At 50.3% G+C, this 26,742-nt stretch overlaps 1 protein-coding gene and 1 pseudogene across 1 annotated transcript in view; one reads left to right on the top strand and one right to left on the bottom strand.

The window, feature by feature from the left end:
- Positions 1-7,344: 7,344 nt before the first annotated feature.
- On the top strand, positions 7,345-9,206 carry LOC144120094 (uncharacterized; annotated as a pseudogene).
- A 5,421-nt stretch (positions 9,207-14,627) lies between these two features.
- The window catches only part of LOC144120093 (uncharacterized), a 164,686-nt gene continuing 152,571 nt past the window's right edge, over positions 14,628-26,742 (bottom strand). The window contains exon 5 of the mRNA XM_077652553.1: positions 14,628-16,136. Coding sequence (XP_077508679.1) covers positions 16,067-16,136 — 70 coding nt within the window. The 3' untranslated portion in view covers positions 14,628-16,066. The remainder of the gene's footprint in view (positions 16,137-26,742) is intronic.

The following is a 26,742-nucleotide window of genomic DNA, read 5'->3' as shown; positions in this document are numbered from 1 at the left end:
ACGAGAGGTCAGGCAGCATCGACAAGGTTTGCGAGCGGAAGTTTTTCCACTTTTTTCTCACTTTTTTCCCTGCCAGTTTTGTCGTTTTTTTTTTGTCAATGATCGATTCACGTTTCACCACAGGTGGCATCAAGAACGACGCGTTCGGGTGACAAGTACTAGCGCGCACAGAATTAAAACCTGCACATCGAACTTTGAAAGCCTGGCGAAATCTCTGGCAAGACCAAGGTTCTTCTCAACTGCGGCCACCTCATACGGTAGAATGCTTTGCACTGGGTGCTAACCAGCATGAGCTGCATACAAGAAAATTGTGCATGGATGATGTCCTCTCCCAGTTTGTGTTAAACTATATTTTGTGCTGTTTAAATTGTAATGCTGGAATGATTTCATAAAGCAAAACGTTAGTTTTATTCTAATATATTGCATGGTTTTGTTGTATTCAACGCAAAATGGCAGAAGCTGAAGCTAGAAGAGAATTGTCAATGGCTCTTGGAAGTCCAATCTATGAGGTAATGTATAGGTGTTTTTCATGTAACTTTTTTAGGCAATATATATAAATATAATTTTTTTTTACAGGTTGGGCTTATAATACATCCGGAGCAACCATGGCTATGTCGCAGCCCTGATGGAATCCACGTAGCCAAAGGAAACAAATGCCTTGTTGAAATCAAGTGCCCTTTCTCGCTGAAAGAAAACCACTGTTTGATTGACTATGAGCATGAGCTCAGCTTTGTTCCATATATTGAGTACAATGGGCATTTGATGCTTAAAAAAGGACATGCCTGCTACACGCCAGTGATGGTGATGCTGTACATTTTGAATCTAGATCATGCCCTTTATTTGTTCACTCATCACAGCACAGCATAACAGTCACTGTGAAGAGAGATGATGGCTTCCTTGCCGAGTACATACCGAAGCTGGAAGTCTTTTATTTCAAGCACCTTTTGAGGGTTCTCACGCATTGATTGAAAGACCTTCTGACACTGACAAATAACTGTGCTGGTTAATATAGTCAATTTACAGCCTCATTTTGTTGGCTACGGATTGTTGAAATAAACGGCTGCAAGTGGAATGAGTGATGTGTGAGTAACGTTTAGTCTCCCCATGCAAAACTGCAAAACATAATGATAGTATGCTTTGCAATATGTCTTCACTAAGACCCACAGTGCAGTCTCATAGTGTGGCTGCAGTTTCTGTCGGGGAAAAACCCTAGGTGGAATCAAGCTTGCAGCCTTCACTCAAGGTGTTATTCCCTTTTGCATGTTTACAGGTGCAGCTTACTAGTAGGTGAGGTGTAACCTCCATATTTAAATAAAACGTGATCAAGAACCCTGGCACTCTGCACACTCATTTTAACGCAGAAGCATGCTCGAGTCATTTGTTTCTTAAAATGCTCCATATTTTTATACATGTCTCTTGTAAAAAAAAAGCATTTCATAAACATCATGCAATTATGTTCGAACTCTTCTGGCAGCACTAACAGCAGGCATCCCTTGTATTTGCAGGAATAAAAAGTGAACACAAGATGGAGTGGTTATTGATGGTGGCAGATTCATCACTTGAACATATGACTGAAGTTTACCTTAAAAAAGAAATCAGTAAAGTTTCAATATTGCCTTTTGGGTTCTGCTTGTGACCTTCCTAAACAGCCATGAACTCCCTGAATTTTAAGCCACCTGAAATACCACTATAAGATGATGTGTGCATCAATTTGTTTCAATGTAAGCTAAACACATTCAAGCATACAAGTTCAATTTGCAAGTATGTATTTCATTGGAATAAACTTATGTTTGTGCCAGTGAAACGGACTGGCTTTGACATATTTTGGTGAAAGACGACAAAACATGAAAGGAGAGGTTGGTGCTTAAAGGTGGCTACAGCTACTGCTTTCCACTTTAGAGAGATAACTACTATAACTGGTGGCACAACTAGACTGAAGTGCCCACATGCAGCAAAAACACGATGGCAGCAGAAAACTAACCTTAATAACAAATGCAGTATAGATACTAAGAGAACCTGAGCAATCAATGAGCACAATTCAACAATTCAGTCGGCAGGGACATAAGAACTTGACAATTATCAAAAACATAAGAGGGGAACATATGAACACAAGATTGCAGGCACAGACACATGAAAGCATTACTCAAACTGTCACAAAGACAACGAGCAAGGACTGTCAGATTTTGAATAGACACAGAAAGGTGCTACCCATAACTGTAACAAGGGCAAAAATGAATGTAGGAAATAACTCGGATATGCAAGACAGGAGCCCATTCTCGACCTATCGTTGCGGACAAGTACCGCACTGGTCATGCTAGGTCAGCAGTCTCGCCAACAAACCCGCTCCTGTGTGGTTTTGACATCAACACAGCTCAAAATTAGCCTACAGCCCTCTTATACCTGTGTCTCTCAATACATATGCATACATCTGCAGCACTACACTCCGCATACCATACGATACTGGTCTTTCACACTGTACTCGAGAGCACCTGCAAAAGAAATAAGTGTATGCTAAAGAACCACTGCGGCATCCCTCATAGCTCGAGTCTCTGTGGGATGTAAACACAGTAAAACCAAACCAAACCAGCAAAAGTGTGATGCAGTCAGGCTTTTCAGTCTCCATTTTTGTTAACCTGAGGCCCTTTCGTGCTAATAACTGGGTTTTGAAGATTAACCAGAATGCAGCACATGCGCATTATTGAACTAATATGAGGAACCATGTCCACGGCGACCCTTGTGTTCAAGACATTAAACAGCTTCAAACGCTGGATCACCCTTTAAACGTGTATCCGTACCTGTGCAACATGGTAGGTCTTCTGCAGTTCCTCACAGGTGAACTGGACATTCCCTTTCGAAAATGGCGGTAGAACAACAATTGCTTCTTTGCCTTCAGCTAGTGCCTTAATTAGAGGAAATCCCTTATCAGCAAGTACTACATCCCTGGCTCTATTCGGTCCAGAAATCCTGACTCCAGCGTGATGTGGGTGTCTGACGTTCGACCCCCATAGGCATTTGAGACAAATGTAATGCAACCGTTTGGCAAAATTCCCAACAAAAACTTTAAGGTGTAGCCACCCTTGTAGTGGGAAAATAGAGCACGTCTCTGTTCCAGTGTTGGCGGTTCTTCTGTTCTAACCTCAGTGCAGTCTATAATAAAACGGCAACCTGGGTAGTGGTGCATGAAGCAAGCAGACATTAATGCATCAACAGTTGCAAGTGAAGGGTTTGGAATGAAATTCTGCAGTGCAGCCAACATATTGCTCAGAAAATAAAACTCCAGCTTTTAGATCGCGTGCACTCTGCGCTGCCGCTATGGTGTCAACTGCGGCGGCTGCACGTTGGACTTACACATGACGCACGTCATGAACGGGAGGTGGCGCCACATGTACGGTCAAAGCTGCAGCGCACCAGGCCTATAAGCTTGGCATGTTTGTTGTTGTTGTGCCCTTTCATCATCATAATCAAATTCACTAGGTGCTAGAGCACCTAAGTCGCATTTAGTATAACTAAGTATTTTGGATGTAATTTTATTTTGCAATAGCTTTAGCAATTGGAGTGTCACATTGTCCAAACTAAGCTGGCCAAGCCAAGCCAAGTCACCACAGTGCCCAGCCAAATCGAAAAGGGCGCATACTGCTGCACGTGCTGAAGAAACTTTACATTGCACCTTAGCAACGTTCATTGCTGCGCAATTTCTCAATAGTACGTCACCATGACGAGCAAGTGTCTTGTAATGTTCCGGGAAAGGAATTTTGTTTTGCCCTTTGATAGGATGGTAACACGGTGCGGGCTGGTTGAGCGCGTAAAAAACCACGAGCGCTGTTCCACGGCATCACCATTGCCACCCTCATCTTCACGGTGAGTAATTGTGTAAACTTATCTACGTGGTAGCTCCGTGACAAGTCAGTTGCCGTTCTCAGGTTCTTTTGGGGACTGGTGCTTATGGGCAGGCGCTTATTACATCCACGCGTGTAAATGTGTGTACCTCACTTATGTCTCGCGCTTTTGTCCACAGTGAATTACATAGTGCGTTGACAGTTTGCGTGTAATGTAAAGTTTAAAGCAATATCTCGGCATGCATGTGCTTCCCTATGCGTCCTGCTCTAAAAATCGCCCTTTCCGTAAGGATCTCGCGTCACAACAAAAGATTGGCGAATATTAAAAATGCACACCGGAGCGCGCCGCTTAACACTAAGGCAGGTGTATAGAGCATTTTTCACATATTAATGCTTCATTTCAGTCGTGAGGTACAGGCCTGTCTAGAGCGGTGTAGTGCGGAGCAAAGTGAAATCTTCACTCAACTGCAGTCAATGCTGTTTCGCCCCAGCATTATCTCTATGACCAAATACCTGCTTGAAAATTCCACTTATTTTGTGCGATAGGCAGGCATTCCTGCGCTCTATACAGACGTGCTGACAACTGCACACGAAATACCCGAGGTAGAGGGAAGTGTTGCTGGTGTTGCAGTATTTTATGGTCATTGCTCTTCTAAATTGACAGGTCCTGAATTCAGTGCGTAGCCCGTTGATTGAGGTCTTGTAATGCGACGCAGCAAGCATGCCAATATTCTCCGGAAAATAATGTGACACACTCATTTTGAATAGTTTAACTTTACATGGTTAGCTGTTTTAGTATCATTCTCGTGTTTCCACAGATGTTCGAAGATTTTATTGTTTTTGTTGATATGCCTGAAGACTGAAATCAGGACAGGACAAAAATCAAAGTCTCCGAGGATTGCCAGGTTCGGTGAGTACATTTTCTTACCAGTATTAATTATTATTTTGTACATTTCAAATAATGCTGGAGGAGCATCATGCAGCAAGGAGGAGTGTCCAAGCTTGGCCTCTGCAATCAGCTCCGGCAGCGCGCCGTTGCTCAGGCCGTCCCATTCGGCGCGTAGCACAGCAGAGAAGTGTAATTATGCTAACTCCACAACACGCCGCGACGTGGCGACCTTAGCCCAAGGCTCAAGCGGCGCTCGCCTGGCCGGCACTGCCTGCGATTTCAGTGGCAACATCAACCCTGTAGGCACGTTTTCACGCAGAAGAACAGTGAATACGAAGTCAATTTCTTTCGACTCCTTTTTGCAGCTACAAAGAAGTCGAGTTACGTTGTTAAACAGTTACGGATTGCTTTTGCATGCAGCTTTAGTGGTCGTCTAAAAGCCGACTGGGGCAACCGAGGCTTTTACCACGCAACATTTCGTCCAGATTGCATGCCATCGTGCTGAATGTTTTTTTTTGTGTTGCAAAAGTTGCCGCGCTGTATGACAAAACTCGGGTATGCTTTTTGTGCCTTTCACTCAATTTTTAAAGTACTGGGCAGCTACTTTACAGCGAAGCTCTCTCTGGCTCGAACAACATAATTACGATAAGCGCTCGTGCATTGTTTATACGCCACCGCAAGAGTCAGAATTTCTGAGCTCTGCTTTTTTGCTCTTGAAGCGAGAACTTTTTCCTGGGCCTTGTTTTGCTATGTTGCATGTGTTCCCGGTAGGTGCGAGTGGTTTCGTGTAGCTAATGTGATCCCGCAATTAAATTATTTGCTGCGTGATGAAAACTGCATCGGTTCTCTGTCATGACCTTTGCACCACAATCCTATCTGCTTCTGTATTTTTCAGATAAATGTACTGCTGCGTACCTTTCTGCCACTCTGACAGAAAAAAAAACTTGGAATAAGTTTTCACGAATTTCCCGTGAATGATGATCGCCGCCAAGCATGGCTGAAGGCCATATCAAGAAAAGATTTTGTCCCAAATGACAAGTCTTCTAGCAGTGTCGTCTGCAGCCTTTACTTTTCAGATTCGGATTATACTTTGGGGTCCACAAAGCTGCGGCGCCTGAAACGGGATGCTGTGCCGAGCGTGTTCGCTGGTTACCCAAGCTACATGCAGCCACAACAGCCACAAAAAAGACGTAAGTTGGAGCGATTGACGCAGAATTCTACTCCAAACCAAGAAAGGGCATCAAATTTATCGAGCGGCCCTAATGAAGCTGCTGGTTCAGCCTGTGGTCCCGAAAAAGCACAGGCCATTCGGCAACTTCTGCATGCTCGTTTCCTGTAGTGTATGAAGATAGCCTGATTCATGCACCCTTGTTAGGAGATGAAGAAGCAAGTCCTAAAGGTGCAGGATATGAGAAACCAAGTGCACAAGATGCCGTCGCAAACTGCCAATGACCTTCTTCCGCGCAAGCAGTCGGATTCAAGGAATACAAACTGAATGAGAGTGCAAATGTTCATGCTATCGAGACTGCAGCGAGAAAACAGCCGCCTAAAAAAGCTCAGTGGTTTTTAAAACCACACTCTCCACTCGGCATTGAGAAAGTGCTTGGACAAGGTTGGCAAAGCCCAGTTCTGCTTAGAAGACTGCCTAGCGGAACAGATCGCCAATGCGTCAAGGCAACGACCCGTGTGGTATCCAGACTTTGTCCGGGAATGTGTGGTTTTGTACTACTTGTTCCCTAAGGCACACCGTTACATATGCAACAGAGGACTGTTGAAATTGCCTTCAAAAAACACGCTACTTCGCTATGTTGGCAAATCCAACAGTGAAGGTGGGATCATACCATTAATGAAAGAACGCCTAAAGCAAGAGGTGGGGCAGCTGAAAGAGCAAGTGCGGTTTTCCTCAATTGTGGATGAAATGGCTATAAGCTCCAAATACATCTGCGATCGTAAAATGGACTGCTTTTTTGGTCAGCAAACAGTGTGAGAAGACACTGGGACAGGAGAGAATGTAAACAACATCGTGCTTGCCAACAAGGTGCTGTGTTTCGTTGCAACAGCCCTGTCCACATCGTACAAAATTCCTTTCGGCTTTTTCTTCACTAACTGATTAAGTGGCAAGCTCCTGTATCAGCTAACAAAAGAAGTGATCGCTGAAGTTGAAAAGTGTGGTCTCTACGTCGTCCGGATCGTCACGGATAACCACAAGATTAATGTCACAATGATGCGCCACCTGGGCAATGGCTCCCTCAAGCCAGTGGTCAGTCATCCATGTGATCCAGAAAGAAGCCTATTCTTGTCCTTTGACCAGTGTCATATTATAAAAAACGTGTGAAGCCTTTTTCTGTACGGGGAAATTACAGATGGCAGTCAGCCAATAACTGGAGTTTGTGAAGCAGCTCTATGTCCTTCAAAAAAAATGACATTGTGAAACCAGTTCGATTCCTGACACAGAAGCACATAGAGCCAACTAATTTTGAGAAGATGCATGTGGGCAGAGCAATGCAGCTGTTTTCAGGTGAAGTTATCTTGGCGCTTCCTTTTTTGAAAGAATACCAGAGTTACAAACCTCCGGCAGAACAGTTCAGGAATGCAGACGCAACAATATTGTTTATGAAGATGATGCAGAAGTGGTTTGCCATCGACAATGTGGCCAACCGAACAGCACGTGTGCATATAAGAAAGCCTGACCAAATGCACTTTTTTTGCGCTACCGACGAACGCCTACAATGGCTGGAGAAGGAGTTGCCAGACTACCTCGAAACTCTCTACAATGCCTGTAAAAGGAGTGGGAAAAAGTTTCTTAGTGCTGAAACCTACGAAGCTATCTTGCTGACAAGCAAATCTACGGTACCTTCTCGAGAGTGGCTTCTTTTATGTTTTAACAAGGAATTTCTCGAGCGACCCCGTTGAGCTCTGCAGTTCTCTGCGGCAAATGGCTGGTGGCAACGACTGTCTGGATGCAAGAGCCATGACATTTAGCCTGGAGAGGATCTTGTGGACTGGCAGCCTGTGCCCATTCCAAGCTTCAAACGTTGAAAACGGACAGACTGTTTTGAGGTAGGTGCATGTTATTTGAGCTCCGGGACAAGTGCTCATAGTTGTGAACTGGTTGTCTCTTGTTTCAAAATAGAAAGCTTATCACATTTCAGGCCTTTGCACAACTAAGATTTCACGATGAGAGCAGCTATGTACTAGTGTTGTAGCCTGCCTGCTGACTGGAATTTTTTACAGTTCAGAACACACGAGCATGAAAATCCTGCTGTGCCGATTGGCAATGTGTTACAAGCAGTTTTTGCTTTTATGTGGCTGCTGCTTAGTAGTGGTGGTAACTGTTTTACATGTAATGCAGTATGCATGGTGCCTCCCTGAATGTGACGTCCTCCGAACTTGATGTTCCAGCTGAAGCAACAGCACAGGCAACCACGCATGATTGGACCGAGACAATGCAAGTTGCCCCAGCCAGGTATATGTTGCATCAAATGTTTCTCAGGAGCTTACACTCGGCTGGCTCGCTGGACTACTAGTGCAGTTCTTTTGCAGCCAACAGCGATTTGTCTAATACATACATTTGGCTGATATGAATAGTGTGCATATTTTTGTTTCAGGTTCACGGGAACTGAAGATTTTGTGATGCACATTGACGAGCTCTTCACATCCCTGAAAGCGATGCCTCTTGAGTGGACACTCGTTCACCTACTCCACCCATTTGAAGTGCCACCAAAAAGCGATCATTTCGCGTTATTTCAAGGCTATAACAACCGAGTTTTATCAATGCCCAAAATTTGAAAATTTTCAGGGAATGCACGTTGAGTGGCGACATGATAAATGTCATATTTGGTTTATGCACAAGCTTTGTCTCTACATGCTGTCTAAAATTTGATCTGCGGAACTTTTTTATAGGTTAGTGCCAAAAGCTGTTTTTTTTGTGCTCTCACAAATGGGAATACATTGCAGAATGTCAGCTCCATATACTAATATGGGTATGTTCTATTTCAGTGCAGCGGCCCCCATCAACCATAGCAAATGCCAGCATCGCTTATATAGCAGGGTTCGTGGCGAGAGCAGTTGAGGAGCGGAGAACAGGCAGCTTCTGCCCTCCCCTCCACCAGTCAGATGGACCCAGTCCTGTGCTGATGGGGCTTATTGACCTGCAATCAAGGGGTGGGCTAACATTCTCAAAGTCAGAATTTGTCACGGTCCTTGTGACCGTTAAGAAGGCTGTTGACATTGCCCTGCCGCACATAAAAAAGAGCAACGTGCGTCAGCAGCTGGCTGAACTGTTATTGCCTCGACTAGAGCAGTGCCCCCTTTTTGTCTGCCCAGCAAGGGATGACCACGCCACAAGCACACTATCTGTAGTGTTTGATAAGTTCATGAGGCCACTCTTAGCCAACGTCGGTGCTACTGTGACAGACAGGGCTGCTTACCGCAAAAAGCTGGCCTGCAAGCCACTGCACAGGAAAGTGCTCCGTGTTTAAAATAAACACGATGTAAAAACGGATGCCGAACAATATGGCTCCGATTTTGTCTTTGTAAATAAAATGTCATTTATCCTCAAATGGTTTTATCTGTCCTCCTGCCAAGCTGTAGCTTCGGCACTTTAAACCGTTTTTTGCTTGCCGCGCACGAAAGAAAAAAAATTAGACTAAATTCGCCTCAGGTCCAACCATACACAATGTAAAAAAATGTTATGCATGCAGCCTTTTATTTATTTGGGGGTACTGCTAGCCTCTTTCGAGGCTGTAGCAGGATTGGGGTATATGATACATTTAAACACGTCACAAAAGAGCCATCCACAAAAAGAAAGCCCAACATTTGAGTGGGACAATGCATTCAGTGGCATCTGCAAGCGTTGAAAGCTAAATATATTACACGCATGTAAGTACAAATCACGTTTGTACCATTTCTAGAGGAAAACTGACAAAACTCCTTGATCTCTATAGATCAAAAGTAATTTCAGGTTCTAAACTAATATGTAAAATAACTGCAGAATTAAAATAATCCTCTCTGCTCAGCTGTAAAATATTCCCTATTTTGAAACCATGCATGGCTAGAGAAATAAAGAAAATTGCCTGCGTGTTTTGAAACGAACGCTCTCATGACGATCTGCCTCACTCCGGCCCTAAGTCTGCGTCATAATTTAAAAAAGCAATTGCCCATTTGCACCAGTCAGCTACTTGTGCTGTGCGATAATTTTCTAGTGCGCGTCGCACACAGACTTTGAAAACTGCGTTTTCGTCCTCTGCGCCTGTCCGCATCAAGGAAAACGAGCCTTGGGTTGCGCGTACCACGGTGCGGCGAGAGCAGTCACACCGCTTTCTCCGATTACGCTCTCTCCGTGCGAATAGAATGGCCGGAGCAATGGCGCGCCGCCAGAGCTGATCGCAGAGGCCACTGTCCAAGTTATGTCTTCCACTGCAATCAATGGCAATCATAGCAGAAATCTATAGAAATGTTGGCCACAGTCTGTGCTCACTGTGTAGTATGCTCCTGTTCTTTTCTTATTTTCACCTGGCACTTTAGGATTGCGGATGTTCTCGAAGAGCCCCAGCAAGCAGAGCAGTCTTGTGTCACTGCCACGTACAGCCTCACATACAGCCTGCCAGCTGTACCAAATGATATTCAAATCAGCATAGGGCGCCACCAAAGTGGACAGTATTTCAAGGAACGCAGCAGAGTTGAACAATGGATGTATCATGACCTCTGCTTATACACCATGTAAGTTGTTTGCAAGACTTTTGGACCATGTAGGGCAATGTGGAGATAACTTGGGCTACAAACTTGCACGGCCATAAGCCATTTTAACGAGAAAGCATGAAGGACCTCGTGGTACAGAAAATCCTGTGTCGGCATTGGTAGACATGAGCAAGAAATTTGAATTTGTTGAAAAGGTGGCTATGTCACACATGGAGCGACGGACTTGAAAAGTGAATGAAATTAGAAAACTGGTGATTAGAAGGTTGCAATGTGGCTGGAACATCATTAGGACATCCAGAAATATAAAATGATCCATCGTATAAAAACCAGCGCTTACAAACACGGGCAGAAGACGAGATGAAACAAACTGAAGGCATTTCAGTTTGTTTCGTCTCGTCCTCTGTTCGTGTTTGTAAGCGCTGGTTTTTATTTGATGGATCACCACCAAATCGCCCAATCCTCAGTTCTTGTTAGGTGAGAATCGAATCCATGACACTTGGGTTGCGAGTCAGACGTACTATTGGTATGCCATGCAGGAATGTTCAAACGACTTGGTTAAAGAGGGCCGTAAATGTGCGTGGTGTAGTCTTTCACATATTGATTGTTAGAGAGCAAACAATGTCCTTGCCTATGTGAGCAAGGGGAACTGCTGTCACGTCGTAAACTTAAAGGCAGAGCTTATGTGTCCTCTCACCTCTTGTACCTAAGACACTGACTGCATCTAAAACTAAAATGTCTAAATGAGCCTACAAAAGAACATCCTCACTGTGTACTGCCTTACACGTTTGTCTTAACTGTGCTAGGTACCCTGGCAAGCTGTACAATGAGGCTTCACAAGCTCTGGTGTCCAGGTACCCAAACTTGGCTGACGCATCTGGCACCGGCCATGTATAAAGGCAGCTGAAGCCCTTCAAACTAACCTTGTAGGGACAGCAGACTTTCTTACCTCGTAAGTTCAGTGATTAGACCATCAGTTAGCAAAGCAAGGAAAAATGAAATTTTCTTTTTCTTTTCCTCTTGTCTTTTTTTAAAATTCTTTCCTTTTTTGATTTCAGTTGCGGTGCCTGCACTTTGCATTCCATCTTAGTGGGGCGAAATACAAAAGTGTGGATATGCTGTGTGACGTCAGTGCATGTTTAAGGACCTCAGATGGTCTAAATTGTCTGGAGCCTTTCACTACGGCGTCCCTTATGGCCTGAATCGTCTTGGGACGTTAAGCCCGCTAAAGCAATTAGGTGGACGTGGTCTATATGTGCAGAAAATTCAGCTCAAATTTATTTCTCTTTGCTTAAGTGGAGACCTGATTGAATGGCTCGCACTGTTTGAATTTGTGAATACACCTAGGGTTGGTTCAGTGTAACATGCCCCGATTCCACAATCTGGTCTTTTTGTTTTTGTTACTCGACTTCTGCTGTTTAGTCGTTTATTTATTGCACGGTTCTTGTATGTGCTTCAAGTTGGTACTACCGGCATTTGGTGGTGACAGCTGTTACATGGTAAACACTGAAAGGAAATATCGAACTAAGCAAAAAAAATTGGCCTGGCTTAGCTAAGGTTAAGCCTAGGATGCGAAGGATAATAGATTAGTGAAAGGGTATAGCCTGGTGACACTTGGTTATACTTGGTAATGCTTGAATGCACTTGGTTTATGCTTGGTAATGCTTGGATATACTTGGTAATATCTAAGTATTGCATAGATTAAAGAATGACAACACATGTGTTACTCTGTTTCATCCTTTATTTTCAAACCTATAAATACGCTCTGATGATCTGTAAAGTAGTGACTCTTCGTTTGTACATCACTGATTTCGTATTTTCTTCCAACATTTCTATGCAGGATCAAGTCCAAGCTGCTTCCCCAATGGGTCGTAGAGTTCGGTTGTAGTGAACACTGGTCGAGGGAGTACCTGGCATCGAGGGCTTCTATGAATGCTGCATCTCTCTTTGGATCTTTGTTGAAATCCCCCGTGCAAATCAGCATTCTCTTGTCAGTCCGTTCAGGCAGTCCATTCGCCAAGATGTTAATGGCGGGCAAATTCATAACTTCTTCCTTTACCGTTGTTTCCGTAGAGGAACATTGTCGTCGAGCTGCATACTGGGCACGAACGCTTGGCGAGTCGTTTTTCTCGTTCTTCATCAGTCTCGGTGGCTCGCTGAAGCATACGCTTTTCATTCCGCCGAGCTTCCCTGTCTGTAGGTGGCATCTCGCTGTATGACTGCCTCGGCGTGAGGAGCGGGGCTCTTTTATACAATGCCGCGACGACAATCGCCCCCTAGCGGGAGGAGCGGGAGTTAGCCTTGGTGGTCGCGGCGACCGCGCGAGTTGAGCCCCATTTCTCCACAGCTGGCCTGACGTCAGACCACGTGCTCGGCTGCAGCGCCCCTAGCGGGAGGAGCGGGAGTTAGCCTTGGTGGTGGCGGCCGCGCGAGTTGAGCCCCGTCTCTCCTCAGCTGGCGTGACATCAGACCACGTGCTCGGCTGCAGCGCCCCTAGCAGGAGGAGCGGGAGTTAGCCTTGGTGGTCGCGGCCGCGCGAGTTGAGCCCCGTCTCTCCTCAGCTGTCGTGACGTCAGACCACGTGCTCAGCTGCAGCGCCCCTAGCGGGAGGAGCGGGAGTTAGCCTTGGTGGTGGCGGCCGCGCGAGTTGAGCCCCGTCTCTCCTCAGCTGGCGTGACGTCAGACCACGTGCTCGGCTGCAGCGCCCCTAGCAGGAGGAGAGGGAGTTAGCCTTGGTGGTCGCGGCCGCGCGAGTTGAGCCCCGTCTCTCCTCAGCTGTCGTGACGTCAGACCACGTGCTCGGCTGCAGCGCAGCTAGCAGGAGGAGCAGGAATTGGGCTATGACGTCACACCAAGCGTGTCATTAAAGGTCAATGGTGGTCGCGGCTGCGCCAGGCTGGGCTATAATTGAGCTAAGCAGTGTCCCTATTATGCTTCGCATAAAACCTAGGATATTCCTCAGGGACCGCACTTATACTTTCGATGCACTGAATAGTACCTGGATTGCCCAGAAAATCTCAATGAAAGTCCAAAGATCATTCCACATTTAAGCGGAGATGATACAGGAAAAAAACAAGTTTAAATAGTCCACCCAGAGCAGTGAAATTTTGTGTGCTTATACTGCTTTCCTGCTCTTTTCAGGACACTAATTAGTTCTCTTGTAGTGCGCACTTTTGCTCAGTGTTGCTAACAGGCCTCAAAAAACAATTGGTGTAGGTCAAATCCTACTTAAACCTGGTTATAACTAGCAAAAGCCAGAAAGCATTCGTGGGCAGACCAACTCGCTCATCCATGGCAGATGAAGGCGGCAGACACAACCATTTTGTAGAAGCTTCTAATCACGTGATCACCATAACGTCACACATGGTAGAGACGCCAGCAAAGGCCAAAGGTTCTTTGCCATGGCAACTATTCCCTGTTCAATCTCTCCGTAACCAGCCAACTTGGGCTCTCTCCTTACTGGTGGCAGTGTTCGGCAAAGCCAGCTACCGGTTGTGTGCCTTAAGTCTTAGCCACTGTGCCACTCTGCGGGTAGTGTTATAAAGGCTCGGAGGGCCTATATAACACTATTAGGAAAGTTGGAGCCACGGGAATTTCTTAGTTGTACCTGGAGTAGTAGAGCTTTTGCTCTAAAAAGGCCCTTTTGTGCGCATGCTTTCTCATAAAAATGTCCACTGGGAACTACCAGCGGTAGCTTATTTTATAGCTTACTAACTATAGAATGCAGGGAAATAGCCCTGATGTGGTCATGGAAGTTCCTGGTGTGAAAAAAAATTGTGATGTTATCATTATGTTTTTGGGACTTATTACTGTTGTATCAAGTCTCTATGGACTTGCATTGGAGATACTGCAATTCTGAGTCGACACCTGAAGCTACACATTGTAAAGGACACATGTGCCAAGTTTCAGTGCGATACGAAAAGTGCAAGTACAAAAAATTCTGTGCGGACTTCGAAAATTTGCACCCATGATCTTCTGCAAGTCTCCTTTCCAAATCACAGTGAAACGTCGCAGATGTGTTCTGTAGAATGTGTATGTGTAACTTGCAGATATGTGTTCAGAATTTCAATATCTCTGATAAAAGTTTAGAGAGGCTTCAAACTACACTAATCTAAGTAATGATTCTCGAAAACAAAAGGATAACATCATCACAATTTATTTTTCCCATACTAGAAAAACTTTCATGACCAAATTTGAGCTAGTTTCCAGCATTCTACAATTACTAAGTTTTAAAATTAGCTGTTGCTCTTCGTTCCCAGTGAAAATTTTGAATTTGAAATCATGTGCACAAAAGGACCTTTAAGCTTGTTAGCAACACTGAGCTAAAGGTATTCCTGCTACAAGAAAACTAATTATTGTTCTGAAAAAAGGTAGAAAAAACAGTATAAGTGCAGTTTCATTGCTCTAGGCAGATTAGTTAAAAAGATTTCTTTTAGTAGCTTCTCTCGTTAAAGTTCCCACTGAAAATGAAGCACAGTGACAATATTTATATTATGCATTTGTGTTGGAGCTCTAGGGCCAATGAGAGGTGCCACCTCGGGGGCACTGGCGCATCTCTTAAAGGGACACTGAGGAGAAACCTATAAAATTTTTTTTGTTAGCAAAATCTGATAGTTCGGCATTTCATGGCTTTGTTGCCCCTTGACCGGGAGCGAAAGATGCATTTACTTCAAAGAAATTTCTATTCGAATTTGGAAAAGTTTTTCCCACCGCTCCGATTCAAACTCGAGAACTCTTATGACGTCACAGGATGTAGTGACGTGAAATGTGACGTAAACGGAGACTCCATGATTTCCGGCTGCTAGCGGTGCGGCCTAGCAGCTGCCGAAATGAAAGCTACCGCCCCCGCACATTGAAGGCATCTATCGGGAGTCACTACCGTCACTTCGTTTACGTTTGCACCGGCGTCTTGTCAGCGTTACGATGAATCCCGTTCCCGAACCCGACGACGTAGTTCTCGCAAAAACTCCGGCCTGCATTTCAGCGACCTCAGCCCCACAGAGCGTGCGATGCTTTTGAGCGAGCACGGTTAGGTTAGGCGCCGGCGGGTCGCTTCCCCCTTCCTCAGTGAGCAGTTGTTGAAAACTAAATAATAAATATCGTAACCCCAGTGCGGGGAGTCTCAAGGGGCCAGGACAAGGTCGCCGCCTTGTGCACATCGGAGGCTGGCCGGGGCTTTGGGGCCAACGGATTGTGATTCCTTGAACGGCGCGGTTGCATGGTGCAGCAGGCGGCGTGATGGAGGGGGGCACAGGTAACAGCTGGAAAACAGCTTGGCCAAGCCCCCAGTTCCCTTTTGTAGGCTACATGTTGTTAAGCTGCACGATTCCGTTGTTTTTGCTGTTTTAGAGGCACTATAAAGAGCCCCAGGTGATCTAAATTAACGCAGAGTTCTCCATCATGGCTTCCATATAGTCCATGTAGTTCTGCAGGGCATTAAATCCCACATGCCATATCCTTTGCTGCTTCTATCAAAGGATCTACGACTGAGTTGGCAAATATTTATTGCTGCTAAGTGGTGAAGTCTGAAGTTTAAGGTCTAGAGGTTGTACATGGACTACGAGGGACACTGGATTAATTTAGAGCACCAGGAGTCAAGCCAATGCATATTGCAAGATAAATACCTTTCCCTATTTTCAGCGCATCAGTAAGGCCCAGGCATGTGCAGCAATAAGCAATGTAAGGTTTCCAGTTGCGCTTTTGTTCCTTGCAGACTGCATTGGAAAGAATATGTCATTCAGAGTGATATAGTCTAGAGTACTATGAATGTTGCACTATGGTTTCAATTTCCAAGTTAGGAAATGCTACCAAAGTCATTTAAATGTCTACTGCTCATAGAAAGCCTGTGCTGAAGTTTGTTGTGTCGACTACTACATTGCAATACGCAGCCTGGCTGTGAGAGGAGTAAGCAGTTTCCGGCACACTCATAGTGCTTCCTACCTGCCCTCATTGCATGAGCTTCCACACACTGTGAAGGCCACACGAGGCGAGCATCACTAATTTGGTCTGCAGGGACTGCCTTCTGTGGCTATGCTGAGCAGGAAAGGGAAAGACGGGTCTTTGTTTAGTGGAGGCTGGAGAACTGAGGAGCAAGTGTCATTCTGCAGCAGAATAAAGTCCCGAAGAGAACGGGGACTAGGGTGATCAGCTCGCATAATGAATCCCCCCACCCTTTTTTTTATGGAGCCACGCAAACAATTCTTGGATATGGCAGAACCAGGCCCTAGCTCTCTCTCGCTCACCTCACCAACTGCGCACTTTAAGCGGGATTCACACGAGGGAGGATTCTACCCCTATCAAGCGGGGAGGTGTGTACACATCACCAGAACTTGACGTCCTTGGGCGCCAGTGCAGGGGTGCCTGGCCTCTGGGATAGGGGTCCTTTTGCTTGGCCAGCACAAAAGCTTCCTCGGCTGGAGGGGGGTAAACGGTCATTTTGTTGTAGTTTTGGGCCATAATATTATTTTAAGAGAATTTCGTGTCTACAAGTCTGCTGGGAATATTCACAAGCACAGGAGCTGCTTTCTTGTGCATCGGCACACTCTAATTGACAGCCTGTGTCTCGAATATGCTCTTTTGAGGTCACGTAATCACGCATTTAAGTTTTAACAAGCTAGTTGAAATAGTTGCTGTCAGCTGGGTTCCCCTGTGCGGTTATCACTTCATGCTGAGGCGGTTTTCTAAAAACAAAATGGTGCATATTGTGGAAGCAATGACAAGAAGAAAAAATGATGCAGCTAAACTCGAAATGATACCATATGCACATAAGGTTGCTCATGAAAAAGAAAATAGCTGACAAGTTGTGTTTGCTGCTGCTCAAAAGCTTGCCCAAATTTTTTTGCACATTTTGTGCTATGGAAGAAAAAGGGCCAAAGAGTTTGTGCCATGTTGCAGCAGGGTTGTTAACCTGTGGGAAGGCCCATGTAGACCAACGAGGCACCTACGTTTGTGGTCATTAACATGTACAGAAGCACATTTATTACAGCATTGTGGCCACGGATGCATGTGACAAAGATTTTGCACCAGAGATTTGTTTGAAGCTTATGCATAAAAAAGGAAATGCACTAGTGAAGCATTTGTACATCTCTTAAAAGGTAAATTATGGATCTTGAAATTGTATGCATGAATGCCCGTTGTTTACAGCTGTTCATTCTGCATGTGTGTTGTTTTATATTTCCTCACCTGAAACACAAATTGCATAAAGCAGATAAAATGGGCAATGTGTGATGCCTGTTTGTCTTGCGCTGGCGCTTTACTACTACAGTAAACCCTCGTTATAACGAAATCGCATTACTCGAAATATTGCATTATTTGAAATTTCTACCGGTCCCGACCCAAACGCATGCATTTTAGGCCGCATTACTCGAAGCGCACGAAGAGCTTGACCCGCTTAGAGCGAAGTGGCGTCGACGGCAGCCGAGCTTTTTTTTGCTGCCGGAGAGGACGTTTTTAATATAATTAATAATTGGTTTTTGGAGGGAAAGGAAATGGCGCAGTATCTGTCTCATATATCGTTGGACACCTGAACCGCGCCGCAAGGGAAGGGATAAAGGAGGGAGCGAAAGAAGAAAGGAAGAGAGAGGTGCCGTAGTGGAGGGCTCCGGAATAATTTCGACCACCTGGGGATCTTTAACGTGCACTGACATCGCACAGCACACGGGCGCCTTAGCGTTTTTCCTCCATAAAAACGCAGCCGCCGCGGTCGGGTTCGAACCCGGGAACTCCGGATCAGTAGTCGGGCGCCCTAACCACTGAGCCACCGCGGCGGGGGGACGTTTTTGTCAAATCGGCGAGTTCTGGCGAAAAAAAAAAAAAACACCGACGCCGGCAGAGGGTAGCGACAGAGGGCCAATGAGAGCCGGAGCGGGCGTCACGTGATTCTGAGCGGATCCACGCCGGCCGAGAGAGAGGCGCTAGCGTGGAGGGTGCGTGCTCGCGAGCATTTTGCACGCGAGAGCCAGCGACTTCCCTTCCTCGCACCCGTCTGATTTGAGTATGGATGGGGGCGCGCGCATCGCGCAACGAGGCGACAAAAAAAAAAAAAAACGCCGCTCGGCTGCTGACCATGCGGGAGTGATAGCGTGTTATTCGTAGTGCTTCGTTAGGAGTGCCAGTGGATTCTATTATTATTAGTGCTTGCAATAAGGATACTTTCACTGTTCTAGCCCTTCTGCAATTAAAGTTACAATGCTTTGAAGCCGGTAGCTCCGCAGACAATGACGGGTTGGCGTCTACATGCTCGTTCGCTAGCGTCCACATCTTGCGCTAGGTTGCAGAAATTGCTGCCAAAGTGGCGATTTTATCACCGGCGTGCTTCGCAATTCCTCGTGATCAATGCGCTGGGAAGAAATGTGCCTACTCTGACCCGCTGCTGCCAATCTCGCCCGCGATTTGCTCCGTGTCGAAGGCGGACGCCGAAGCTGGTAAGAAGCGCTTATCACGACCGCCAAATTGCACTGCTGCGCCTCGTTATTCCCTCTTCCGATCCCTGCTTGTGAAATAAAACCATCCGGCTCTCCGTCACCCGCTGCAGCCGCGATGTGCACCGCGCTTGGAACGAACGCCGCAACGGCTGCCAAGGTCGCGTCATCCGCCGGTCCACGCTCAGGCACTCCGCTGCTGCTGGTTGACATCCCTGCCGACGTACTTGTCTCTTCCGCTTGCTTGCTGCGGCCTTTTTTACGTTTTTTCCCGAACTTAAGCGCGCTGCGAACTTCCGATACGATTTCACGCCACGGTGGTCTTTTTCAAAATGGCGTCGCAGGACGAGCGCGGAGCCTAAAAAAAATGGCGCCGGCCAATGAGGCGCTTGAATTTCGCCGCGTAGTGTCCGATAGCATTGCAGCTTTTGTATATTTTGTTTTCTTTCTTTTTTTCGGCGACCAATCGCAGTAGGCCTTTCGTTCTGGCGGGAAAGAAAGCTGAGGCGTCGCCCACTTTTCTCCGAGGTAGTGTCGTGTTCGGACGGAATTTTTTGGAAGAGTACCACGTGCAATTGCGTTTTGCTGTTTTTCCCTAGTTTTCAGCCCCACGATGGGGCTCTTAGTATCCCCTAGTCCCCATAGAGGATGAACCGTCTTGATGAGACGATGGAGGGAATGTCCTCGAACCTCCGCTCACGGGCGACCGGGAAGCACCGCCGTGTGGGCAGTGTTGACTGCACCCGCTCGCTGCACCAACTCTACTCGGATGCGAACCGGATTTTGGAGCTGCAATCTCAGGCGCAAGGATTCGTGACCGCCGTACAACGCCCTGATGCTGCCCAGAGCTCCTCTGGGGCCACTCCGCCAGTTGCGAACGCCAGCCCCCAGGTAGCGGCTCCTGGAATGGTTGTGACCATCCCAGTGGACGCTGGGGAGAAGAGCTCCATACTCTTCTTGGACACAACTGCTGAAGCCAGTTCGCCGGGCGCGGATGGAGCAGGCTCGGATTCCCTGCTGTACAAGAATCTGGACAGCTCTTTTCGGTACCCCCGCAATATGCGTACCGAGCCCGCGTTTTGAGAGCTGTTCTCCGATCGCGCCTCAGGCGACCACGACGCCACTCAGACCGGAGAGACCGGAGGTACCCACCCCACATTCGCGGAACGAGCGCCGAGCAGTATCGCCCAAGAATCCTAGGCATGCAGGGGAGAAGAAGCTACAAGCCGACCCCGTATTCCTGCCTCCAGCCGGCGGGCAACAAGACGCGCTGGGAAAAAAAAAGACCGGCTCGCATTCCAGCCCCAAACAAAAACGTGGGCCTGGCAAGCAATACAAGGCCCCACCACAAAGGGAATCCAACTTGTGCCTGGAAGACTTCCCGCCACTACTGCCCGCTGCACCTGCCGCTGGAAACCCTCTCCACACCTCCTCCGACGGGCAACCTGAGCTGCTATCGGCGGCGCACCAGCAACTCCCGTCCCAACCCAGAGATGGCGCTGGTGACTCCCGTCTAGCCCCGCCCACAAAATCGGCGCCGGCGCGGAGGGCCGACAAACGAAAAACTCGCCGCCTGGCTTTTCGCCCCCACGAAGAGGCATTTCCGAAACCTGTGTCGTCTGCTAGCGGAGAGGCGCCCCGGCCGGCCGCCTCGGCTTCTGGCCTAGAATCATCGGCACAGGCCGTGTCGTCTGCTAGCAAAGAGGCGCCTCCGCAGGCAGTGCTGTCCACCGAGCAGGGGCCACTGACGCAAGCAGAATCACTTGCCGGCGGCACGCCGCATGAAGAAGTGCACAGGGAAAATACACAAGCCTCGAGCGCACACCCAAGTAACCCTGCGTCCATGGCAAGAACTTCCCAGGCCGCGCTGGCTGAAACCCTCGGCACTAAAACCGAGACTGTACTCTTCCGGCCAAGGGAAAGGAAAGGCAATTTCCTGGCATTGTCCAGGGAAGTCATCGGGGCTCAGCTCTCTAAACTGCCGGGAGTCAGCAACGTTCGCGTCAATTTTCGCCGGAACGTGGTTGCCGTAGACGCCGAGCCTTCAGCGCAACTCGAGCCCCTACTCGCGGTTGCGGAAATAGGGGATGTCCGTGTCCGCGCTCGAGTGGCCAGCACGAACACCTGTGCTGCCATAATCTATGCCGTCGACGGCAATGTGCCCCTCGACGAGGTCCTCGACAACATGGAGAGCAAAGTCCCCATTCTTGGATGCTCCCGCAGTGGCCGTAACATCGTCGTCCGGTTCGCCGGAGTCACCCCCCCTGAGGAGATTGCGCTGTTTAAGCTCAGGCGTACAGTGCGCGCGTGTCTCCCACGCCCGGTGCAGTGTGCAAAGTGCGGTGCGCTGGGCCACGCCACAGCGACGTGCAGAGCGCCGACGCGCTGCCTCAGATGTGGTGGACCTCATGCCACCAAGGAATGCGCCGCAAATAAGCCGCGCTGCATCAATTGTGGGGGTCCACATGACGCCAAGGAACCACGCTGCCCCCGCTGGCAACAGGAGCGCAAGGTTGCCACTCTCCTGGTCACATCCAAACGACCTATCACACGCCGGGAAGCCACTCGCACAGTGCGCGCTCAAATTAGTGCAACTACAGTGTCATCCCGAGAAGCAGCATCCAAAAAGCCACGGTGGAAGCCCACGTCAAATATCAGAGACGGCACCACCTTCTCCGAAGCCCTGGCTGGGAAGACGGCATCTAGCCAGCCCATCCACTCCAGTGCGCCACCAGATGCCAAGGATGCTGTCATCGCTGCTCTAACGGCGGCTGTTCGCGCACTTGTGGACCACCTCCCTGCAGACTCCATCGCCCGCCAGCTGTGCACTGCGGCCTTGGCGGCTCAAGAATCACTAGCCCAACATGGCTAACACAACAACACGAAGGCCGCGCATCCGGCAGTGGAACTGCCGCTCCCTGCGCCGCCGCCACGCAGAACTGGTTCAGCTCCTTCCGCGCCTCGAATGTGATGTCCTTGCCTTGCAGGAAACATACGTTCGCGCGGAGGAGCTGAAACTACCCGGATTCACCGGATACAGTGGTCCCACCAGTTGTGCTAGTGATCCGTGTGTAGCTGTGCCATGCGCCGATCCAACGCATGAGCCTGGTCGACCCCGCACTGCCATCTATGTGCGCAACTCACTGCCCCACCTGCTTGTGAGTGTGTCTGACCTGTCGACGGAAGCGGCGGAGTGTTGTGCAGTGATTGTGCGCGTGCGCGACACAGACACGGCTGTCGCCAGTGTTTATGTGCGACCGCAGGTGGTGTGGGACGCCGCACAAATTGAAAAGCTTGCTGACCACCTGAACTGTGACGCGGTGCTGTGTGGCGACTTCAATGCACACCACACCAGTTGGGGATGCCACAGCACCAACCGCCGAGGAAGGGAGCTCTTCTCGGCTGCCCAGCGAGCGAGGCTTCGCATCATAAATAGCGGAGCGGCCACGCACGTACAGCGGGTGGGGCAGCACAGCGCGATTGACATTACGCTGACCTCGTCCAACTGTGTATACAGGTGGGAGTGTGAGCCGGACACACAGGGGTCCGATCACTACCCAATAGTGCTCACACCAGTGCACCGTTATCAAGCCACCACGCGTGTGTATAGTGTTGTGCGGTGGGGCGAGTTTCGCGAGCGCTGCAGCACCAGGTCTCCTAACGGTGTACATTTTTTCGGACATGTGGCCCAGTGCGCGCGCGTGGCAACTGTGAAGTGCTCTGTGACTGTGGGTGACCCAGTCCCGGATATTAAACTGCTCAACGTGCGCGCTGCACGACGTGTTGCCCAGCGGCGAGCCGTCCGCACTGGCAAACCAGAACACTGGACGCTGTACAATCGCTTGGACGCCGTCTGTCGCCGCCACGCCGCCCGCTGCCGCAGACGGAGTTGGGCTCGCATGTGTGGTGCACTGTGTGACTCCCGTCGCCCTGGCCGTCCCTGGAGGATACTGCGCGCGATGCTCTACCCTGCTGTGCCTCGCTGCGCGGTCCTTACCATCGCCATCGCTCGCGGGATCAGCACGGCGCAGCTGACGGAAGCCCTGGCTGACCACTTCGCGCCGCCTCGATCGGCGCCGCTGGGCATCACGCTGTCCAGCCCCCCGGCTCTACCAGCACGGCTGCAGACAGATATAGCCGAGCTCTGCAACGCGGATATCACCCCCCACGAGCTTGGCAACGTACTCGAGCGTCGACGCGGCAGCCGCAGTGCTCCCGGAGCGGACGGTATTACGTATCAGATGCTCCTCAACATCGAGAGCCACCAGCGCCCTGCGCTCCTTGCCGCCTATAACCAAATCTGGGCCAGTGGGGACATCCCCGAAGATTGGAGAAGCGCCCTGGTTGTGCCCGTCCGGAAGCCCGGGAAGCCGCAGAAAGCGCTTACTTCTTACAGGCCGGTTTCATTGACCTCGGCCGCCGGGAAGACGCTCGAAGCTGTCGCGCTGCTCCGCCTCGACTGGATCGCCACAGCGTGCAAGGCTCTGGCGCCCGAACAAAGCGGATTCCGGAGAGGCCGCTGCACGGCGGACTGCATTTCCCAGGTGGTCTCGGCTCTCGAGGATGCCAGGGGACGAAGAGAGGTGTCATACCTCATCTTGTTGGACGTACGCAGCGCGTTCGATCTGCTGCCGCACGCCGTCGTCCTCGCTGCCGTGCGCTCACTGGGCGTTAGTGGCAAGCTGCTGGCATATGTGCAGGCCTTCCTTAGCGGCAGAACTTTCCGGGTGCGGGTGGGCAACTCCATCAGCTCGCCCCGCTCCATCCATTCCGGCGTCCCGCAGGGAAGCGTACTGAGCCCGTTCCTGTTTAACCTGGCGCTTGCACGGCTGCCCCACTGTCTCCCCGCTTCCCGGCACCACGTCCAAATGGCGGTCTACGCGGACGATGTGGCGATCCTTGCCTCCGGCCCAACCTACGAAGGCCCAGCTGTCCGCGCGGCTCTACAGAGTGCTCTGGATGCGGTCGTGAACCACCTGGGCAACATCGGCCTAAACATCTCGCCAGAGAAAACTCTGGCAATGATGGTGCACCCCCGGCCGAGCTACCGCAAAAACACACCACAGCTCCACCTCTTCGGAAGCCCACTCCCTTGGCAGACCAGCGTCAAGTACCTGGGTGTGACCATTGATCACGCGCTGCGGTGGAAAACGGCGGTGCAAGGACTCCGAGCTGGGAATCGCCGCATCACTGGGTATGTTGCCCGCCTCCTCGCAGGCGGCGAGGGAATCTCAATACCACTCGCGAGGCAACTATACGAAGGTATAGCCGTGGCGCGATCTCTCTACGCGCTCCCGCTGGTTGGTGTCCGCGCCTGGCAGTGGGAACAGCTGGATACCGACCACAGAAAGGCCCTGCGTCGCTTTGCGGGACTCCCCAACACCTCGCAAGTGGGCCCCACCTACGCCGAGCTCGGGGCCTGGCCGGTTTCACTACGGGCAGAGCGGGCGGCTCTGAATCACATCGAGCGACTTCACCGTGCGCAGGGCACAGCAGAACTCATAACCAGGCTCCGCAATTCGCCGCACTCGCGCATGGGGCACGTGGCGCGCCTCTTTGACGAGTGGACGCCGCTAAATCGCTCCATCGCTCCACCTACCCTGCCGCCGCCACATCGAAATCGGCCGCTGAGCATACAGACGGAACTTCCGCGAGTGCGTTCCAAGCGCAACACCCCCCGCTGTGCCATATTTCAGGAGGCGGCCGAGCGTCTATATGGCGACTATGCAGACCGAGTGGCCCTCTACACAGACGGCTCTGTGATGGATAATGGAGAGTCCGCCACAGCGTCCTGCGCCGTCCCGGCTCTTGGGATCGAGCGACAGTGTAGAGTGCCGCACTGCCCTTCTTCGACTGTGGCCGAGCTGGCTGGGCTCCACCTCGCCGCGGACATCATCGCTGGACAGTCTCGGATGACAGCTGTGGTGATTGCGAGTGACTCACGTGCCGCCCTGATGCAACTACGTCATCCCGACCGCGGCACCCCCTGTGTAGCGAATCTGTCTGCCAAACTATGTGCAGCGCGCGATCGCGGTTGTGACATCGTGCTGCAATGGGTTCCCTCGCACATTGGCCTGCCCGGTAACGAGGCAGCCGATCGGCTAGCGAAGAACGCGCATGGGGACAGTGCGATTCCCGAGAGCGACGCCCTTTGACGTGGCCCACAACACCATCCACCGTAGGCTGATGGCACGACACCCGGATCCCCGTGTTGCATCCGGGAACTCTCCGCGCCTTATAAGCTTCGTGGACTTCGGCACCAGGGCTAGACGTCTCCTGCTGCGCATCAGAGTTGGCTGTGTGTGGACTGCCGAACGCCGCCAGCGCATCGGAGGCGTCGGGGACGGACTCTGTGCTGACTGCGGCGCGCTGGAAACAGTGGACCACCTACTGTGTGAGTGCCCCGCTTTCTCGGGACCGCGAACCGCACTGCGCATAGAATATGGGGAGTTGGGGCTTCCCTCAGCTACCTCGAGCGAACTACTGTTCCCGGCCGCATCTGCCTGGAGAACGCGCAGGGCTTTACGCCACCTGATCCACTTTATTGACAGGGCGGCCATTACCGGCCGCTTTTAAACTGATACCGAGGCCGCGCGCTTTCCTCTGTGTAGTATGAGCGCGCCGCCAACATCTCCTCGGGCGCCCCGACGAGCACCCGCTGCGCAGGGACAGATCGGTATGCGCCGACTGCCCCCCCCCCCCGCCCCTTTCCCTCCTCTCTTCCTGCCCTTTCCAACTAGACCCGCTTCCCTCTCTGCTCTCTCTTTTCTCCCCCTCCCCGCGCAGCCCAGTTGCGGTGTTCCCCTGCATAAAGGAGGCAGTTACCGGGCTGCGCCCCCCCCCCCCCCCCCCCCCCGTATGAAAGTTTCCAATAACCACTTTAGGCGTCGCTCTTTCAAACGAGACACCCCCGTTCTCGCCATTCCCCGTTCTCGCCTTGTTCTAGCGTGTCGCTTTTATCAGAGCTCCGTGTTTTTGACATCTCCCCCTCTTTTTTCAAGTTTATTGTTCGCCCCTCGCTCGCTAGCTCTCCTTGATCCATAACCTGGTATCCTTCCAGTCGCGGGTTAGCGTAGGATTGCCCCACCATGGGGCTTTCTGTTTTTTCTTAGCATCTTAGCTTTTGTGTCCGTTTCGGACCATGGGGGACCCGGCCTCCAACCCCAGCGCCCGGCTCGCCGGCCGCCAGCACCGCCGCGCGGGCAGCGTCGGCTGCTCGCGCATGCTCCAGCGCCTCTACTACGAGGCGCAGAAGACACTTGACTCACAGGACGACGCACGTCGCATCGTGTCAGCCACGTTACGTCCTCCCCCCGCTGGTGAAGTTACTGATGCTAACCCCGTGAAGCAAGCAGCACTTTCGACCAGTGCCGAAGACACACTCATTTATTATTACCCTAGTCCCGAGAGCTCTACCGTGATGCCGGCCTTCGACTGCAGCACACAAGGTGCAGTCCACCATTCCTCGGCCTTCCCGCCAAATACCCCGACGTCGGCTACCGCCTCCCAGGCACCTCCAACAGCCGCTGACATTGTAGCTGGCCACCTCCTTGAGCCGCAAACGGCGCCACCCGTGCAGACCAGTGCGGCTTTCGAAGAGGAATTCCCGCCGCTGCTCCCTGCAGCCGCTCCCATCACGACTGGCCAAACGTCAACAAAGGCTGTCGAACAATCAAGGCCGTCTGCCGCTACGCAGACTTCGCCCCCCGGGCCGACCACCGCCGTCAATGGACCTGGCGGCCCAGCTGTTTTGCACTACATCCACTCCCTCTGTTGAAGCTTTCACCAGAGTCGCTCAATACTTCTACTGGTCATGAAACTTCGCCGTCATGCTATGGGAGAGCTTTGTGCGCTGCCAGCGGCGGCAGCAGTGCGGCGCTGCGTGCAGCGGAGGGGTAGG

This window comes from Amblyomma americanum, chromosome 2, assembly GCF_052857255.1.
Source record: "Amblyomma americanum isolate KBUSLIRL-KWMA chromosome 2, ASM5285725v1, whole genome shotgun sequence".
Classification (NCBI taxonomy): domain Eukaryota; kingdom Metazoa; phylum Arthropoda; class Arachnida; order Ixodida; family Ixodidae; genus Amblyomma; species Amblyomma americanum.
Note: the sequence above shows the minus strand (reverse complement) of the source record. Positions and strands in the feature narration are given on the sequence as shown.